Source organism: Lipotes vexillifer, unplaced genomic scaffold, assembly GCF_000442215.2.
Source record: "Lipotes vexillifer unplaced genomic scaffold, Lipotes_vexillifer_v1.1 scaffold931, whole genome shotgun sequence".
Taxonomy (NCBI): domain Eukaryota; kingdom Metazoa; phylum Chordata; class Mammalia; order Artiodactyla; family Lipotidae; genus Lipotes; species Lipotes vexillifer.
In genome coordinates, this window is record NW_006788845.1 from 1,557,897 (window position 1) to 1,578,490 (window position 20,594).

General features: G+C 40.9%; 1 protein-coding gene across 7 annotated transcripts in view; it reads left to right on the plus strand.

The window, feature by feature from the left end:
• CADM1 (cell adhesion molecule 1) overlaps window positions 1–20,594 on the plus strand; it is a 343,095-nt gene that overhangs the window by 266,860 nt on the left and 55,641 nt on the right. For all 7 annotated transcript variants that reach the window (XM_007461864.1, XM_007461860.1, XM_007461863.1 and 4 more), the window contains exons 2-5: window positions 4,268–4,414; window positions 5,979–6,131; window positions 11,926–12,063; window positions 14,239–14,397. In XM_007461864.1, the coding sequence (XP_007461926.1) occupies window positions 4,268–4,414; window positions 5,979–6,131; window positions 11,926–12,063; window positions 14,239–14,397 (597 nt within the window). The remainder of the gene's footprint in view (window positions 1–4,267; window positions 4,415–5,978; window positions 6,132–11,925; window positions 12,064–14,238; window positions 14,398–20,594) is intronic.

The following is a 20,594-nucleotide window of genomic DNA, read 5'->3' on the forward strand; positions in this document are numbered from 1 at the left end:
CTTTTTAAATGGATTATTTAAGAAAGGCACCAAAGTTACCTGTTTGTAGCCTTCTGCTACACAGCAAATTGTGTTTTGTAACAACCTAATTGTCATGATATCTGTTTCAAGGGGAAATTTATCCAGTCACAGTGCACCCTTCTGTTTGGAAGAAATAGTTGCGGACGTGAGCAGAAATTATTTTTACATAAAGGCTTCAGGCGGTTAGGAGTACTGACATACATATCATATTTTCATCACTGTCGTTCGCTTCCTTTGCCTCAACTAAATGGGTCATTATTATTCCATTGCGGCCATCTTATGACGCTCCAAGCATGGAGCTCTGTGTAATATAACTACTGTCCAGCTGACCCATATAATTTATTGGTGGCTTTTACAGAGTGACATCCTTGGGCCACCACCATCAGTCAAGGCACTTTGATATCTTTCAACACTTACAATTTTTTAGCATTTGTACTGTAACCGTGTTAACATAGCTAGGAATTGTCATTTTCTGAGACAGTGGATTTTAGGTTGGCCTTAGCAATTTCAAAAAATAATACAGTAGTGATGATGATACCACCATGGATTTGCAGAGCCTGTTATGTGCCAGAGCACAGCGAGGGCAAACATTTGCAGATGGCAAAAGTTTTACCTGAATGAGTTATTCAGTAATGACACATTAAAGGGGTCTGGTCTTCTGTTATTTAATTATTAGTAATAAACAAGAATGTTTAGACTTTTTAAGAAACGTACAAACAAAAAAACCCCTCTGGTTCTGTTTTATTACTTTCCTTGCTTTAAATACAAAACCACAGTCAACTCCTCTGCTCCTGTCTCCTTTGCAAATGTTTTATGGCCTTAATACGAATATAGACAGAATATACTAGGGTTCTGAGTAAAGACTAAAATTAGAGTGGATGGTTATTTCCACAGAAACTATTCTATTAGAGCTTAATTGAATTGCACTTGGCTTTAAGTCCCAGCATCTGCAAGATGGTAGTCAGGATCTATAAGGCCAAAGGGATTAAGGCCTTTCACTGGGTAGCCTTTCCTTGTGTTCCTTTTATAAGCTGAAGATCCTTATTTGTGTTGCTAATAAACTTCCTTTAGGTAGAAGAAATCTCCTCCGCAATCCAGTAGACTGGTTTGATAGTCTAACCTCCTCAAGGCAAGTCCCATGTTTCGAGACAGAATAGCATTTGAATCATGCGGTTTAATGTTCCCTTACTAGATTGGGTTACCCTGAGGAAATAGGGTATATTGTCCTTTCTGTACAGACCTCGCCGCCAGGGCCAGCAAAACCACCTTGAAAAGCTTGCTCAATTGGCAGGAATTCCCTTTCCCTTGTTTTAGTCTCAGATCTGGGAATAAACTGCTCCCTCCAGCTTGGTTCTGAATTCTGTGTTTGTCACGGTGACCCACTGAGGAAAAAATAAGCATGACTTCGTCTCCTCTGATCACTCTTCCTCTTTGATATTATTCTCTAACACTCTTCAGCCCACTAAGCTTTCACTGCTAGATCAAGCTAGGGAAGATTTACCTTTTCACTTGCTACAAGCCCTATGGGCCTCGTTCTCACACCCAGGTTACTTCCCTGGATCAGAGGTCTCAAGGTTGGGTTTCCTTTTGCTCTGCTCCTCAAGCATCAAGAATTTTTGTTTATCTGTGGCTCTAATCATTTTTTCCTTATCCCTCTAGTTGCCTCTTTTCTAATCCTCTCCCGTAGGCTGGTCTATTTCTAGGTGGATTTGGCTTAAAGCCATCTTAGACGTCCCTTCTCACACTTCCCCACTGTGTCCTGCCAAAAAAGAATCCTTCAGCAGAAATATGAGAGCAGGTGGAAATCCTCCATTTACTCAAATTGCGTCTCTATTTATGCGGTCTCATTTTTTTTTTTTTAGAATAGTACTTATCTTTGACCTTTGTTTCTTAATGTGACAGGTTTTTTTTAGAGAGTGAATAAGCCACCCTGAGTTGATATATAATTACATAGAGAGCTCCTTGAGAGCAGGGACCGTGAGCTTTCATTCTTGTATCCACACTACTGGCAACACGTACAGTTGCTTAGTTGGGATTTGACATCTAGAGAAGTGATGGTGGTGATGATGATAGCAGCTACCATTTATTCAGTTTTACAAAAGGTAGCCACAGTGCTAAATGCTTTACACTGATTATCTTTCTTTTTTTTTTCTTTAAATTTGTTTATTTATGTATTTATTTTTGGCTGCGTTGGGTCTTCGTTGATGCGCGAGCTTTCTCTAGTTGTGGTGAGCGGGGGCTGCTCTTCGTTGCGGAGCACGGGCTCTAGAGCGCAGGCTCAGTAGTTGTGGCGCACAGGCTTAGTTGCTCCGCAGCATGTGGGATCTTTCCGGATCAGGGTTCGAACTCATGTCCCCTTCATTGGCAAGTGGATTCTTAACCACTGTGCCACCAGGGAAGTCCCTGATTATCTTTCTTAATCCTCCCAACAGCTCTGTGAGATAGCTTTTAATTACTATCCCCACTTTACAGATGAGACATTGTCTCAGGGACTTTAAATAGTTTGCCTAAAATCTTACAGCTAAAAAGCAATCTCACTTGTCCCCTCCCTGATTGACCATTGTACCTATTGCCTATATTATACTTTTTGTTCCGTAAGTGGGAATTAGGGATCAGTTTTCGCCAACGTTGCAGCTTCTTAGAGGCTAGGACAGTGTCTTATACTGCTAAATCCCTTGCTATGCCTGGTGCGGAATTGGACATTCAACAATTATTTCATCTTTTGCTTTTGAAGTCTCCTCTCCTCCTACCTGTGCTGTGGATCGTTTAGGACATTTATGAGGGGCCCTGGTTACTGTCACTTATCCTAGAAGCAACAAAGTAGAGCAGATCTGGAGATAATCCAGATATCAGTGGATCTGAAAGCCTAGACTTTTTGACATGTTCTGTAAGAGATTTTCTAAATGGCTGGAAGGGGGTAGTCTGTAGAAGGGGCGTGGTTCAAGACTGCCTGGAGCTTTGGGTGAGTCATGAAGATGTGGTTTTTGAGAACACAGTAATAAAGTGAACTGTAAGCTTCCCAGGATTTTACTGAGTTTCAAAAGGGTCATAGTCAGGTCCCCACCCCTACGCAATAAATAACGGAACTGCCTATACTTTGGGAATCTTGACATCCACTAACAAAGTGAGATTGTTTACTGAGCCCTCCCACCTACTTCTATTAAGTGACCCCTTGAGTTTTCTGTGAGGTGACCAAATAGCTCAAGGGCATTTGAGCTGAGGTTCAGTACAGTCATTCCTTGGTATCCATGGGGGATTGGTTCCAGGACCCCCACGGACACCAAAAACCTCAGGATGCTCAAGTCCTTTCTATAAAATGTATACTTTAGGGCTTCCTTGGTGGCACAGTGGTTGAGAGTCCGCCTGCCGATGCAGGGGACACGGGTTCGTGTCCCGGTCCGGGAAGATCCCACATGCCGCGGAGCGGCTGGGCCCATGAGCCACGGCCGCTGAGCCTGCGCATCCGGAGCCTGTGCTCCGCAATGGGAGAAGCCACGACAGTGAGAGGCCCGCGTACCAAAAAAAAAAAAAAAAGAAAGAAAGAAAAATGTATACTTTAAGTCATCTCTAGATTACTTATAATACCCAATACAATGTAAATGTTATGTAAATAGTGGTAAAAACAATGTAAGCACTATGTAAATAGTTGCTGTCGTCAAATTCAAGTTTTGCTTTGGGGAACATTCTGGAATTCTTTTTTTTTTTTAGTATTTTCCATCTGTGGTTGGTTGAATCTGCGGATGCCGAACCCACAGATAAGGAAGGCTGACGTATACGTATTTCCCCTACTCCGTTTGTGGGAGCTGCTGTTCCTCATGACGGCCAATACTCTTACCTTTCCATACCTCTCCAGCATACTACTTGGCTAGTAAAAACACTGGAGGCTGGAGCGTGGACATCACAACTTCTGACAGCACGTTGATTCCAGGCTTGGTTGTATTTTGCCCCTAGATCTAGCTCAGCTTAATAGACTCGTTTTGTGGACTATTGGAGAAAGGTGTGTGAGCCTTACCAAATGTGGCTGCTCCTGTCTATTTTCTTTTTTGGCCGCACAGCTTGTGGGATGTTAGTTCCCCGACCAGGGCGTGAACCCGCTCCCTTGGCAGTGAAAGCTCCGAGTCCTAACCACTGGACCGTCAGGGAATTCCCATTGTGTCTATTTTCTAATTCACTTCTTGTTTCTCGTTTTAATTGATCCTATCAACCAAATTTTAATTTATGGAATTTTTTCCTCCTTTTTCTAAAGGTGATGGACAGAATTTGTTTACGAAAGATGTGACAGTGATCGAGGGAGAAGTTGCAACCATCAGCTGCCAGGTCAATAAGAGTGACGACTCTGTTATCCAGCTACTGAATCCCAACAGACAGACCATTTATTTCAGGGACTTCCGGCGTAAGTTTCCATCTCTATAGCATTAGATGGCAACTTTTTTTCCTACACGTTGTCTTGATAAAGAGATTGCCAAGGCCTCCTTTTTTTTCTTTTTTTTTTTTAATTTAATGTTAGATGCTTAAAGTTTAATCAGTTCTTCAGAGGAAAGAAGAGACATGCAATCATAATCTTCTTACTTAATAGAAACCTTTTTTAAAAGTAAGACAGTCTTCCTTTGCAATAGGAATTGATTGTAGTAATTCAAGGTGAATTGCTGTTGAGTCCCAAATACTTAGCTGACACAAACAACTCAAATAGGGTAAAGCAAGGAAAATATAGCATTCTCAAAGGTAGTCTGTTTGGTTTGAAGACTGAATTTTCCTAGGCAATCTGTGCCTATAAAGACAAAACCAAATCTCCTGTCATCATAGCCTGTGGTAGATGGAGGTGCCCATGTGCTGAAATCCTTCCAAATGTAAGATCACAAAAGCCAGTAATCGAAACTTAATTGTATATCATAACAATGGTTCAAATGGGTGTCAGGGTTTGGCAAGAGCAAGAATCAGGTCTTTCGAAAAATTGCGATTTGAGAGCATTGGTGCCTAACAAAGTAGGTGTCAGGCATGTCGCCTCCTGCCCACTTGTCCCCATCCTCCCCAACACCTCAGAACATTCATGACCTGTGGCAAGAGTTATGAACATAAGGAACATTAAGAGGACTATGGAGGGTAAAAGGAGAGAAGCCAGCTTCTCATTGTTAGACTGAATTTTTGTCATTAGTATATACTGATCTAGCCTTTGCCAAATTAATATAAGGATTTTAAAAGTGAATGTTAGAAATCAATAAAAAGCCCGCATACATTACTTTTGGGATGACTCTGACTTCCTACTTTATGCCTAATCAGTTTCATCCCCATGGAGCTGAATGCAGTTAGAAAATGGGGTCAGGTCTTAAGGCCCCTGTAGGCCCCAGGCCATGGACTTTTGGCAGTGCCACCTCAAACCACCCGAAACACAAAGATGCATCAGAGTTAAATTGGATTGTTTTGCTATAAAGTTTTTTTTTTAATGATTTTCATTTTGCTTTTTCAATTACTAATAATGCTTTTTTAAAATTTTCTCTCATAATATTAGAACCTCTATTTCTTTTAAGGCCTCAGATTTTTAGAGACAATTTAAAAGCCTGTAGGTTCTACTCCCTGAAATTTCAGTGCCAAAGGGGGCTCATGGCCTGCCCTTTCCTCCTGTTCTCATTCTGCCTGTCTCCGATAGAAGATCCAAAACAATTTATGAATAACTGCTCAAAACTGACAGCAAGGGATATGCGTGTGTACACAGACACACACACCCATGTGTGTGAGTTTCCTTTTGGGGCAGGGATATATATGTGTCTACAAGCAGTTATTGCAGAAGCCCTAACTAGGAACTCAAGAAGCACAAAGAAGTACCCACCAGGTGCAGAAAGACTTAATCCGTGTGTCTGCTCTGTAGCTGCCTTTCTAGTCACCTGCCTTTTGCCTCCCCTCGAGAAGGCAAATAGACTGTCGTCTTTCTCACAACACTAACTCTGTGTTTTGTTTTCCAGCTTTAAAGGACAGCAGGTTCCAGCTGCTGAATTTTTCAAGCAGTGAACTCAAAGTGTCGTTGACAAATGTCTCAATTTCTGATGAAGGAAGATATTTTTGCCAGCTCTACACTGACCCCCCTCAGGAAAGTTACACCACGATCACAGTCCTGGGTAAGCAATGCACCAGGGCTTGTCCTGGGAAACGAGGGGGTGGCACTTACTGCCAGATGGCTTCCAGCAGCTAGGAAAAGGTTAACGGTAAATTTTACTGTTTTAGGAAGACTCACCACCCATCTTGCTGAATTTTAAAAATAGCCTCTTTTACCAAACACTCTAAGGAATGGCAATCAGCAGGCTCTCTAGATTTCACCTGCTCTTGGGTTTCAACCCTCAAGCTTCAGAAGCAAAGATCAAGAGAATTTAGAGCCCTCAAATGAATCACTCACCACATGTAATGTCATTGCTTTTACCTACCAGGACTTTTTTTCCCCCCTTCTGTGCAGTAGAGGGGGAAACAGGCTACCACATCTGCACCCTGTGGCAGAACTCTGATATGAAATCCACTTAATGATTTTTCCTTGAGTTACATCTCGTTTAATATTGTTGATCTCCTTTTCTTCGGCTTGACTCATTGCCTCATTTATTGCTCCCACTCAGTATTATGCTGTAAAAATCATACCCCATGAACACATACTTTGCCACAAATTGCAACCATTAGATGTAAAAGAATGAAGAGCTTCTAGGGAGAGAAGGCTGATAATAAGCAAGGACCGTGGATTGGCTGCTGAGTACACCTCTACCTCTAGCGGGTTAAGTATCTTCACGTATTGCGACTTTCAGCAGAATTGCGACTTTCAGCAGAATCCCGGTAGCCAGGTTTCCACGTGTATGTTTTGGTAGAGTCAGCAGATACTCCTGTGGTGAAGGTGGTCTGAACTAGTCACCTGTTTTTTTTTTTTTTTTTTTTGGGTACGCGGGCCTCTCACTGTTGTGGCCTCTCCCATTGCGGAGCACAGGCTCCGGACGTGCAGGCTCAGCGGCCATGGCTCACGGGCCCAGCCGCTCCGCGGCATGTGGGATCTTCCCGGACCAGGGCACGAACCCGTGTCCCCTGCATCGGCAGGCGGACTCTCAACCACTGCGCCACCAGGGAAGCCCCCCTGAACTAGTCACCTTTTAGACAAACATATACTACAGTGCCTAACACCAGCCAATTTGGATTTTTGGAACTGAGTTTTCAAGGACCTACACTGTAGCGTGAGGCAAGATCTCTGATTTACACCTTCGGAAAGATGATGAATCAAAGCCTATCTGAGGCGGCAGACTGCAGCTTTTCAGTGTAACGATATGAAGATTAAAGGGGAAAGATAAATAGGAAGGATGTTTTTGCTTAGTGTGTGTGAACATATATGTATTCATGGGTGTATGTATTGATCTGCTGCCTCATTACTTTATTTAAACACAGCTGTAATAGGGAACATTTTTTTAATTCATTAAACTAAAAACATATCCCTAATGCTGACATATATGTTATTGATAAGAGGAACACTGATTTTAGTCAGGTTTCATGTCTGGCCATGTTGCTTCTGCTGTGGTCTGTGTTTGGTGATGTGTACGTGTTTGTCTCTAATTGCGCCTTTGATCCCTATTAGATCTGCAGAAATAGTAAGTGTGGAAGGTTTGGCTAGGATGACCGTTTTGGAATTTGGCAGATGTACCGAAAGTTTTCTGGAGAGGTCTTTGAAACACTGTTTGTTTTTCGGAGTAAGTCATCAGCTGCATAAACTTCAAATAGGCCATCTTCCCATTGACCCACCATTGTTTATGGTGTGTCCACGAAAGTGACGGCAATTAGATGGAATATACTTAACGGCAGTTTGCATCTTCAGAATGTTTTGCTACACATACCTTTAAGTATGAATGTCTTTATTTCAAAGAAAGAGATGATAATAATAGAGGTTAGTCGTCTTGCCCAGCTTACAAAGCACATGGTGAGAATCAAGAATCTTAGACTTCGAAACAGACCTTACTCTTCTGCCTCAGGACCTCTGGGTCTTCTAGTCTAGGTTGTTTTCAACAAAATCCTGAAGGCTGCTGTTTCAAGATTTTCTCCCTGAAGGTGCACATCTTTTGTTTGCAGGAGTGTATCTGGTCTTTGACAAGCAGTTACTGCCTGTCAGTTTTCAGTGTTTGGTACATTTGTTCTCAGACCCGCTAGACTGGGCCAGTTGGACGGAATACACCCAGCACTAGGCTTTTGAGAAGCATTATGCCTATAATCCTTTTGGAGGTCTGATTATTCTAGAAATAATAGGTTCCTTGCTTGTATTGTATAGAAACATTAACTTAAATATACTTGAAAGTAATGCTGGTAGATGCTCTTTTTGCAGATATTATGCATTCATTTAATATTCCTTCCACTGAATTTATTCTAGGATTCCTTGTCGGAGTCAAATTATTGTCATCGGCGCTTGAGTCTTTCATATTCCAAAATCTGACAGTTTCCACTGATACTCATATATTCAAAGCTTCCTCCTAACGTTTAGAGTTTTCAGGTATCATAATGAATGAAGAATGATCTATTAGCATCGTCTTCGTTTCTATCTGTGGTTCTCTGAAAAGGACCCCATATGTACTTTACACAGCTGTCAAACTTCCTGATCGGATGAAGATGCTCATTTTAGTGCACGCATCTTTATTAGTTGTTTGAAGCATTCAGCAAAAATTTCAGCATAATTATAAGACATAGAGATGGGTATTTGTTAGTTACTATTCTGTTTATTATCTTATCCATGTAAAAACTGAAAACTCCCCTGTGATATTTTGCATGCATTTGGGTGCCTTTTAGGATATTCATTCACTTCTCCCGCTTGTGATGAGTTTGTTTCTTTCTCCAGATCCTACAACTGTTCGTGAGAGGAGATGAGTGAGAGAGAGAATATGCTGCTTTAACATTAGTATAGTTACTGATAATAGTAGCTAATATTATTACAGTCCTGTCCTTCTAAGATTAGTGTTCGCTCAAGATTCCAGGAGCAGGAGAACCTAATTATTTTAAAGGGTCTTAGGGTGAGATTCCACATACTGATCAGCTTTAAGCCTCCTCTTTTGTTGTAATTAACGTGACTCATCTTGATATAGCTGATTTTTTTTAATGTTGTAGGTGTAATGTTTATAATTAGCACTCTTATAGATGTGAAGTTAGCTAAGAAGAACGTCAACATTTCTTTGCTATTTTCTAGTATTTCCCTCTACGTGACTTTTATTCAGGTTTCCATCTCTATGCACCTCCTTAAGATATATCTTTGGTTATTTTCATTAATGGCTGCAGGCAGTTTTCACTAAATATGTCTGTTTAGTGGACCATGTATAAGTGTATTCTCTGGTTAGTAGCAGTTCCAATTCATTTTTTTCTTATAAATGGATTTTGATACCTTACTAACTGCTTTTGTATTTGAGTAGACATGATGAAGTTAAAGGGAAAAACGGGAGAATGAATAGACCAAAATAAACTTTAAGATTTTCTTGTCCTACCCCCCCCTTTTTTCAGAAAGATAGACTTAAATCACTTCATTTATATTTTCTAAAGCTTTCTTGCTTTAAAAAAAAATCTGAGAGAAGTTAACTTTATAACTGATATCAGTGAACCATTATGACTCACATTTTATTTTATATTTGTAAACCAAACAACTCCTACTACATTTGACTCTTTCTTCTTATAAACTTCATAAAGATCAGTAATACTGGTCACAGTCTTGAGAAAACTGTTTATGGACTTGGAAAAAGTCATTCAGCCATTTCTCAGGTTGTTCTTCTCAACAATAAACAAGTCCTTTATTTTTCTACACTGGTCATATTTTCCACCACTTTTGAAGTTTTCCACATGTCTACCTTGGCTGTCAAGTTACAGGTGATGTCAGCTCTGCAGGAGGAGCTAGCATTAGTGCAGGAATCACTGGGAAGGATTAGGGAAGTGTATATTATATCTGCTGCAGTAGAGGAGGTATTAACATGGATAAAACCAAGCCACAGGTAATCTAGATAAGGACCTATTTGCTGCCATTCACACTCTCAACCCCCAAACAAAATCTAAGAGACATTGGTAAATTGTCCTCTGGCCTAATTTATACGTACCACTTGCTATTGCCTGACTTTTTTTTTTTTTTTTTTTTTTTTTGCGGTATGCGGGCCTCTCACTGTTGTGGCCTCTCCGCTGCGGAGCACAGGCTCCAGACGCGCAGGCCCAGCGGCCATGGCCCACTGGCCCAGCCGCTCCGCGGCATGTGGGATCCTCCCAGACCGGGGCACGAACCCGCGTCCCCTGCATCGGCAGGCGGACTCCCAACCACTGCGCCACCAGGGAAGCCCCCATTTACTTTTATACCAGCCTTTCTGTCTCTTAAAATGTTGGCAGATGTGCAACTCCAAATTGGGTGTTAGACCATCTCTCTTTCTGCTTATTTTTTCTTAAAATGTAAACTAGGGTAGTTCTTTGCCATGTTTAACTACTCATTGGGGCCACATCACTTTAGCAACACGTCCAGTTGAGCAACTGTGTTAGTTTCCTGTTATACAGGGAACAAAGAAGAGGCCTGCTTTTTGCTCTAATAGCTACACTCCGCCTACCAACTATCTTGCTGAGAAACATATACAACAAATCATTTTCCTTTTCCTTTTCCATAATTCTCTATAGAAATTTTCAACTGCTTCAATTCAGTGTAAAAGTCTTCCTGTGGGTAGAATTTTCACATTGGACTAGAACAGTTGGAAATCTCAAATACGTGGTTTAATCCCATAATTTATTGACGCAGTTATCAGAGATTTATTATTCAACTTGATCATCAGGATGGCATGTTTATACATATTTAATTTCTTGTTTCTCTTCTGAGTTGAGAAACTTATTAATCATAAGTCTTAGAACCATCTTTGCTTATTCAGGGTGGTCAGGACATATATTTTTAGATTCAGTCTGCTGAATTCAGTATTCTTATTGATTTTTATTTCAAGAAGCTCAGTCTTGACATAAGGTTGCACTTATATGGTTTCATTGTCAACTCAGTCTCTGAAAAGATAACATGCTTTCTTTATCAACCACCATCATTACTCTTTATTTGATATTCAGCATTTTAGCCCCCAAATATTTTATTCTAATCGTTTTATTACATATATGTTTAATATGCTTAGAGAAGAGTGGTTTTAATTCTGAGGTAGAAATCTAACCTACACTCAATAGTCTTTTCCACCTTTGGTTTCTAAAATTTGCAGCTTTAGATTTCAGAATATAGAAAATCATTACAAATTAACTGGCATTTCCTACATTACTACATCTTCATAGCTAAAGGATTTTATTACTACGCCATCCATCAGAGGTCAAGATCATATTCTAGATCTCTATAAATAATTTGAATTGAATGGAAGTGGCTCTGAGGCACAGTTTTTCTGTGTATGTTTATGGGGAGTGATCCTTTTACGGGACTCCATGTTTTTGATCTTTGCTGGTTGACTTTGGAATCTTTCATATGAAGATTGAAATCCAAGGGTTGAGTTTAAGGACAGATATTCCTCTCAGAGACTTCCAGGTAAGGAGGATAATGTCAATAGTGTTTACTCCTCTTGCTTTTATATCTGCTTTCTGGTCAATTTTCTAATGACCGATTGATAGCAAATCTAGTATCTATATTTTTATAACTTGGTCACTGATAACTTAGGAGTGGAAGACTGGTCATTTTATCAGATAACTTTAGGACGAATTCTAAAGTAAAGGATTTTACGTAACTCGCTTTATTTGATAATGACTTTGCCTTTCTTCTGTTTCCTCCAGTGGCAGTTTGTTTTAAATTCCCATCAGGAATGTCTATTGTTTATCTCCTTTTTTTTGAGAGCAATGGTCCTAGTTTCTAATGAATAGAAGAATATGCCCAGAAATAGATTCTGTGTTTAAAAAGCACACATGTTTAATTTGTAGTCCCACCACGTAATCTGATGATCGATATCCAGAAAGACACTGCGGTGGAAGGTGAGGAGATTGAAGTCAACTGCACTGCCATGGCCAGCAAACCAGCCACGACCATCAGGTGGTTCAAAGGGAACAAGGAGCTCAAAGGTAAGATGCGAATTGCCTGGTACTGAGGAAGCCAGTCCACACTCGATCCCAGCAGGAGTACATCTTTGTAGACGTTAAAGACAAGTGCAAAACACACCCCTGAACAAAAATGCTCATTTTTATTGGGTTGGCCAAAAAGTCCGTTCTGTTATAAGCAAAAATGAAAGACACATTTTTCATTTTCACCAAGAACTTTATCAAACAATGTAGTTCTTAACCGAACGATCTTTTTGGCCAACCTAACATATGGTTTGCAATCAGTTAGTAAGTGTGTCTGAGCCCAAAGCATAACGGCATTTTACTGTTCTAATTCATATCCTCATTCTGTTGTTTGAGGGTTCATGGTGATATGTGCTGCTAGATGTTTACTCAGAGGCTCAGAAAGAACCAGACCTGTAAACTAGAACTCGCTAGACCAGTTAGAGTCGCTGAGGTATCCCCTGAACTCAGGCTGGCCTTGTCTGTACCCTTAGTTCTCCTTGCTTTTACCCTGTGACCCAGGGTGGGTCAGGACCCCAGGTTCTTGTGTTACAACTTGAAAAAAATGTATAGCAGTCTTGGCCATGGTGAATACCAAGTCATTCTAACATCTATTGGACTATCGGTTGTTTTGACAATGTGCTTTCCTGCAAGGGTGCTTGTGCTAAGCAGCTGAGAATCTATCTTCACAGCGAACTTGCAGGCAACACCCTTCTTGAGAAATCTGTGATTCAGCTGCCCGTGTCAGCAGCCTATTCTTCTGCAACGTTTCTGACTTTGTGCTGGCAGCACAGGCAACTTTTTTAACCCTGCTCCTATTGTCTCTCCCTCAGTACTGGGCCATCCAGATTTGATTCCTGGATCCTCGGACACCTGCCCTCTTAGCCACTGCATCGGCTGAAGGATACAGCCTAGCCCCTATTCTTGACTCTCTTTTTGCCAGTTATCCTAAATTCCTCATGCATGTCTGCATTCCGATTCCTTTCTTTGCAAAAGGTTGCCTTGCAAGTAGTACCCAGGACGGAGGACTCAGGGCCTGAACTCCTCTGATCATTTGACAGAAATGCTTGCTGTGTGCCTCAATTTCCTCTAAAATGGGGATATTAATATTTACATACCTTGTGTGATTCTTATGAAGATGAAATGAGTGAATATTTGTAAAGCATGGGGCTAGTGTCTGGGCCAAGGTAAGTGCTCTGTATGTGCTTGTTAAATAAATAAATAGTTCCAGGAAGAAAAGAAAGTCCTTTTAGAAAGAGGATATAAAAATCTATATCTAGAAACAGAAAAATCTATATATAATGGCTTAAGTTTCAAAAAGCTTGCTCTGTTTTAATCTCCTATTTCCTAGGTATGGCTTTGGAAGGAAAGAATTTCTCATTTCCCCTCTGCTTTTCTGTCTAAGTGAATTGAGCCATTAAATGTGTACCAATAAGTACAAAACATTAAAAGAAAGTTAATGGTGCGCCATGTCCCAGGGAGTGCTGAGTTCAGGAAAGGGGCCTCCTTGGCCTATTCATCCCATCCGGAAGCCTCCTCCCCCCCCTTTTCTGGGTGTTCTTGGATGTGGCTCCCTTCTGGCCTGAAGCCTATATCTTAACTTTGCTCTACCCACTGCCGCTGCATTTTTTTGTGTTCTTCCAAAAGTCTCAGAGTTTAAACATTTCAGTTACAATTTCATTTAATTGTAGTTGCTTTCCCTGTTAATTGCTGATGGGGGTGGGCAAAGGCGGTTGTTTATATCTTTACTCCTGATTGAAATTACTTAAGGGATTTGGATGACATCCTGGAATTTTTAAACCGCATGACAGCCTAGTAGATGTGTTAAGTTCAGATGGTTGTAGGGGAAAAAAGCACTTCTCTTTTCACCTTTTCTAGTGCCTTGAGCAGTCAAATGTCAAAATGGGTCAACTTTCAGCTGCTTTTTTGTGGGAAAATTTAAGACAGAAGAAACATATATTTAAATAAAAATAGTAAATAGTATGTGGAGTTGATTTTATCTTAAATACTATCCTGCAAGGCTGAAAAGTAGGAAATTATCCTTTTATCAGTTATCTACCCCCAGATTACCCTTATCTGGAGTGACTTCCATTATGTTTATTAAAATAGTAATGCTGGGGCAGAGGGAGGGAGGGGAGGATATTTAAGAAAAGCGTGAGACTCACTCAGCTCTGGTTTCTTGATATGTCCCCCCAGGCAAATCGGAGGTGGAGGAGTGGTCAGACATGTACACTGTGACTAGTCAGCTGATGCTGAAGGTGCACAAGGAGGATGACGGGGTCCCGGTGATCTGTCAGGTGGAGCACCCTGCCGTCACTGGAAACTTGCAGACCCAGCGGTATCTAGAAGTACAGTGTGAGTACCTGTCTTAGTCCTTTCTGGCTGCTGTGCAAACTACCACAGGCTGGTGGCTTACAAACAACAGAAATCTACTGCTCACGGTTCTGGAGGCTGGGAAGTCCAAGGTCAAGGTACCAGCATGGTCAAGTTCCAGTGAGGTCCCTCTTCCTGGTTCATGGCTGACGCCTTCTCACGGTGTCCTTACATGGTGGAAGGGGCTAGAGATCTCTTTGCAGCCTCTTTTATAAGGGCACTAATTCCAGTCATGAGGGTTTCACCCTCCTGACCTAATCACCTTCCAAAGGCCCCACCTCCTAACACCATCACATTGGGGATCAGCATTTCAATGTATACGTTTTTGCGGGGGCGGGGGGGGACACTCAAACCATAGCATTACCCAAGTATTTTATCCTGAGGGTATAGAGTAGCAGTTTTTTAAAAACACTTCAGAAGCCACTTATTGAATACATATGTTTTTATATAGTTTAGGTAGAATTTTCATCTTGTTGTCTTGGTAGAAAAATAATCAAAGGATTATTTTACTGAAACACTGCCATATTATAGAGTGCCAATGAGGAGTTTGAAAATACTACATGTAACCCAAATGTAAAACTTGAAAATGATTCCATCTGCTCTAGTGCATGACTTAATTAATTAAATTTTGTGAATATTGACTGTAATCATTTCTATGCCAACTTCAAAATCTAGGGTAATTCCAGCCGCCCCCCCACCCCCAGCTTTATTAACCCCATCATAAGTGCTGAATTTTTTTATAGAAGGGATTTTGTTCCCACTGAACATCAGCATCTTGTTTTAGATTGCAAGTTCTCTTCTATTTTAGCTTAAATTATAGCGATGAATTTAAAAGTGGAACTCTTTGGGATGAGTGCCGCGGTCTTGACGGCTTCATCAGTAAAAGCTGGATGGTGGTGAGTGAGGTTTCTCCTCACTGTGCCCTATGGACTAAAGATGCTCTCCTCATCTTCTCCTCTGGGCTCTCCTACTTGTGGAAAAAGTGTCTGTTTTCTGCACAAAATTATCCTTGCACCAAAGTTGTGGCTGAGTAGCCAGCTTCTCACTTTTTATCAGAAGACTTCTGTAACTTGACCTCTGCAAAATTCCAGGTGGCATTTGAGTGTGCCTAGTGAAAATGTTACAAGAGTTTGATTGGATGTCAATGAGTGGGCATCAGATAAAGGAAAAGCATTACTCTCTATGAATTATTCTATTAATTTTCTAGGGCTGCCATAGCAGATTACCACAAATTTAATGGCTCAATAAACAACAGACATTTATTCTCTCACAGTTCTAGGGGACAGAAGTCTGAAATCAAGGTATCGGCAGGGCCAAATTCCCTCCAAAGGCTCTAGGGAGAGGATCCTTCCTTGCCTTTTCTGGCTTCTGGTGGCTCCAGGTGTTCCTTGGCTTGCGGCCACATCACTCCACTCTCTGTCTCCATCTTGACCTGGCCTTATTCTCTTCTCTGCGTGTCTCTTATAAGGACACTTGTCATTGGACTTAGGGCCCACCCGGGTAACCCAGAATGGTCTCAATTCAATATCCTTAACTTAATTACATCTGCAAAGAATCCTTTTCCAAATAAGGCCATAGTCACAGGTTCCAGAGGTTAGGAATTAGGTATGTATGTGGTGGTGGCAGGGGTGGGCACCATGACTCCCCCTGTGATTTGTATCACCTGCTTAGGTTGCCTGAGCAAAACAGGGGATGGAGAAGGTTATAAAAAGTTGCTTCTACAAAGCCATCCCCGTCCACTTTGGGAGCTTGGCTCAATTTAACATTACATAATGCCAGTTTTTCTTGTTAATTCATTTCATCTACTTCATTATGTAGCTTCAGTATGGGCATCATGCTTATAATTTTCATATCACTAAAACTATTGTGGTGTAATGTCCCTATAACGGGAAAACAGAAAAGATCAGATATCATCTAAATTGGCAGACAGTAGATTTCTTGTGACTTTGTTAATATGTAATTCATTTAAGCAAACTTAATGTCCATTAACTTTCCTTGTAGGGGCCCATTAGCTTTAATAATACATTAGCTCCTTTGTGAGACCCGAGTAGCTGTTCACCCAGTTCCCACCCCTAAACTCTTAGTTTCCCCAAGTATCTTCTAAATAGAATATAGCCCCACCCACCTACAAAATTACACTCATTCCCAAATGCAAAATATTTCAAGCACTACACCTCCTACCCCTTGGAAGACTTGCCAATGATCTTTATAAAGCCTTTTCTTTTGAAGATTCAAGTGAGATTTGTCCTTCTAAGAAAAGGAATAAAGCTGCATATCTGAATCCATTTGACTTCAGTCTTACAAAGTACTGCTAGCCCTTAACTGCAGGAAAGTGACTTTAATGCCTTCCCCAAATTGAAGACACATCCCTGGGTCATTTTTAACTTTTAACATGGCACCTTTTTATGGGAGACTCTGTTCTTTTACCCAGCGTAAGCCACATAAACATTTTATCCTTTGATATTCCATTTCTTGGAATGTATATAGGAAAAATGTCTTTTTGCATAAAAGAAGGTTAAGAATTACAAAGCAATGTGTTAATCTGAATGGAGTTTAGAGTCTGATCTGGCATCTTGATAGGATGCTTCATGCTCAAGAAAGTCACCTGACAGGTCACTACCCTCCCTCTCCAGAGCACTACTGAAAAATTTGCAGAGTCAGCCAGGAATTCCTTACGTAGCATCTTCAGACACATTGGAATTCTCTGCTTCATTACCTACCAGCTTTACTCTTCTTGAACGCCAGCAGCTATGGACAACAAAAAGCCTCATGCCTCAGGTGCTCAAGGCACTCAGTCTTTGGGCACTAGAACTTTCTCAGACCTTGGCCAGTGGTGTTGGGGGTTCAGCTCCATTCCTCCCATAGGAGGCCCCTCGCTGCAGACAAGCCACACCATGTCTCTCTCTTTTTTTTTTTTTGAAGTATAGTTGATTTACAGTGTTGTGCCAGTCTCTGCTGTCCAGCAGAGTGACTCAGTTATACACATATCTACATTCTTGATGGCCATGAAGAAAGAAGAGATACTTGAATGCCTGAGATTCAGTACCCAGTGTGCATGGATGGTGAATTATTTTGGATACTCTGTGAGGAGTAACATTAGACCATTATTTTTTAATTGGCCCAAACGCTGGACTCAGCAGTTCTTAAACTTCCAGGGATCGTTGACCCCTTTAAAATCCTTTGACAGCTATAGAGCTGGAAATGATGACATTCACCACATTTTACTTCCAGTATAAGGGGTGTATTTACAGTTTTCCTAATTTTAGGTATTCAAGGGCCACTTTCACAAGTTTTACCAAATCCACAGGTCATCTGTGTTCGTATCACATTTAGAATTTTTAAGTCATTTTATTGCTTTAACCTAACCAAGACCTGTGTAAAAACACCTGTAAAATTATGAGTTTTATTTGCTATGTATATTCTAGGTAGTAAACTTTAAAATAAATTTACAACTATTATTTTTTAATGTCCTTTCCTTTGCCACCTAAAAAGATTTCTTATACTATCAGTGATAAACATTAGTTTATCACCAGGACATCCTGAGCTGGTCCATGGACCTCAGATTAAGAATTACTCTACTCTGGGGAAATGAGACTACCTTCGAGGCAAATCCTACCTGACAGGATTGCTGTTAAGTATACTCAGTTCAACCTTGGCCCATTTTGCTACATGAAGATTTTTGGAAACTTCTCTCTACCTCATCTAAGATGAATGGATATTAATCAGGATAAGAACAGAGTAAAATGACAGATAATGGATTTGAATGCTGTATAAATTATGTCCTTTTAGAAAATACTATTTTTTAAAAAGGAAATGAAAACCTACGTTGTATGCCACTAAATATCTTACTTTAAAAATGACAGGAGCAAGGAGGAGGGATAAAATGAAGGGAAGCGTTGCACACTCCCCTTGACACGGAGAGCCACCATATTGTCTAGAGGACAAGGCTTGAGCTCCAACTTGGAATCCCTTTTGTCCTGTGGATTTAAGTCCTAATTAATTGAACACAGAATTTTGCAGCATTTGTTTGTTAAGACACTTGTATGTGGTACCAGGAGAAATTGTGGTGCCCAGTTATGTGAAAAATCAGCCAGATGTGTATGCTGTCATGCTTTAAATAATCCTTAAGTTTTTGGTGAGTACAGATATTAATTGTGTAGTATGCATGGAAGTGATTAACGTCAATGTAATTTATCATCTGGAGATTTCTGAACATAAATAAGTGAGTTGTTTTGTTCAGCAAGGTGTTGACCTCTCAGAATTAGTGAATTAAAGTCGCCCCTCCCTTCTTTTTATTATAAATATGAAAGGCACCACGATCAGCCAAGTGTTCAGTTATTTGATTTTCCGGGGCATTAGCTGCTCTTGTTTGTGGCATTTCCCTGTTGGGTGCTCGTTTGCAAGCTCATTAATAAGGTTTTCTCATAGGACCATTGCTGGGAAGGAAGAACATACAGTAGGGCTCTTAGTTTTCTAGCTTTCATTCTAAGACTCAGCAAGGATACGGCAGCACGCAGTTAAATGTTTAAAACAGAAAGTAATTGTGCTCACGAGCTGGAATTCAAAGCTCTCTTTCCTTAGATGTTAGGCAGAGAACAGTTTTGCTTTTTAATGTTCTGAGCTATATGACCCTGAACTCTTTCTGTGCACTTTTTTCTTTCCAATGTCTGTGTATATAGCGTTGCTCAAATTTACAACAGGGTTGATTACAGCAGAACGTGGTAGAATTGTAGCATGGTTAGTGGAGCTTCAGATCTGAGCGAACATACTCTTGTCAAATAAAAGCCTGTTTAAAGGAGAACAGTTCACTGTCTGCGCGTTAAAAGAAAACTGTCTAAATAGTATCAAGGTGGAAACACATAGCGACATAAGCTGGGAATTCAAAGAAAAGGTGTGACCCTCAGTATGGAATTCAGATTGCTGTGCGAGGGGGGAAGCCTTACTCTGGACCGAGGTGAATCCGAAGCTCTGGAATTACTGCTGTGTGTCTTTTGCTTTCCCCCATCGTAGCCTTGCTCTTTAAAATGTTTTGCAAAAATCCTCATCTAGTGAGGGTTTTGTGTGTGTGCATATCTGAAAAAAAAAATTTAAGAGATAAGTTTTGAAAGGGAGAATGAAACCAAAGACTCAAAAAATGGATGTTTGAACACCTTCCCTGCTCGGATTATCATCTGCCAGTTAACTGTGTTCGTGGACATCATTTTCCAAATGAGTTTTATTGACTCAGTGTAGCCAGGTATTTTGTAAATCCATATTCCTGTTCATTGAGGGTCCACAGAAGGCTAGATTTTTTTTCTTTCATTCCCTCAATTGGGGAAAAATTGGGCATTGAGGGAGATGATCAAAACCTGTTCTTTGTGCCAAAATAAATGTTTCTCTGGTATCGATAGTGTCCTGCAGTGAAGGAGGGAGAAAAACCTGGAAATGAGAAAATCTTTCCTGTTTGGAGTGGAGGATAAGACACTGTTTACCACTGCAGCTCCCATATCCCATCCTCTCCCCCATCAATTCTGTTCCCAGGTTATATATTCTTCAAAGCGTAATAGCTGGCGTTTTCATATTTGGCCTGTTTCTCTCTGATCTCTGGTCTCTTTTTTTTTTTTTTTGCGGTACGCGGGCCTCTCACTGCTGTGGCCTCTCCCGTTGCGGAGCACAGGCTCCGGAAGCACAGGCTCAGCGGCCGTGGCTCACGGGCCCAGCCACTCCGTGGCATGTGGGATCTTCCCGGACCGGGGCATGAACCCGTGTCCCCTGCATCGGCAGGCGGACTCTCAACCACTGCGCCACCAGGGAAGCCCCTCCGGTCTCTTTTTTTTAACAGAATATGCTCTTCCTCCCACTCTCCCTTTCTTTTATTTTTGTAAAGCAATGAATTGAGTTCCAGGGAAGTTATTTCAGTATTTATTATTCCTCCTGAAAAATAATCAAGGCATGGAGACCTCCCTGATTCAAACTAATGTTTTAACCTATCATTTTTTGTGTTAACACACAGTAGAAGCGGGTCCAAGTTCCTGATGCCATTAACTCTATAGAGTGTTAGTGAGGCATTCTGCAGTGCCAAAGGGGGTGGGAGGCTGAGTCACTAATACTCAAAAAACAGAGTAAATATTGGGCCAACTCCATTGTGAACAAGACTTGAATGACGTGACTCTTAGGGAAGAAAGACTTTGCCATCATCC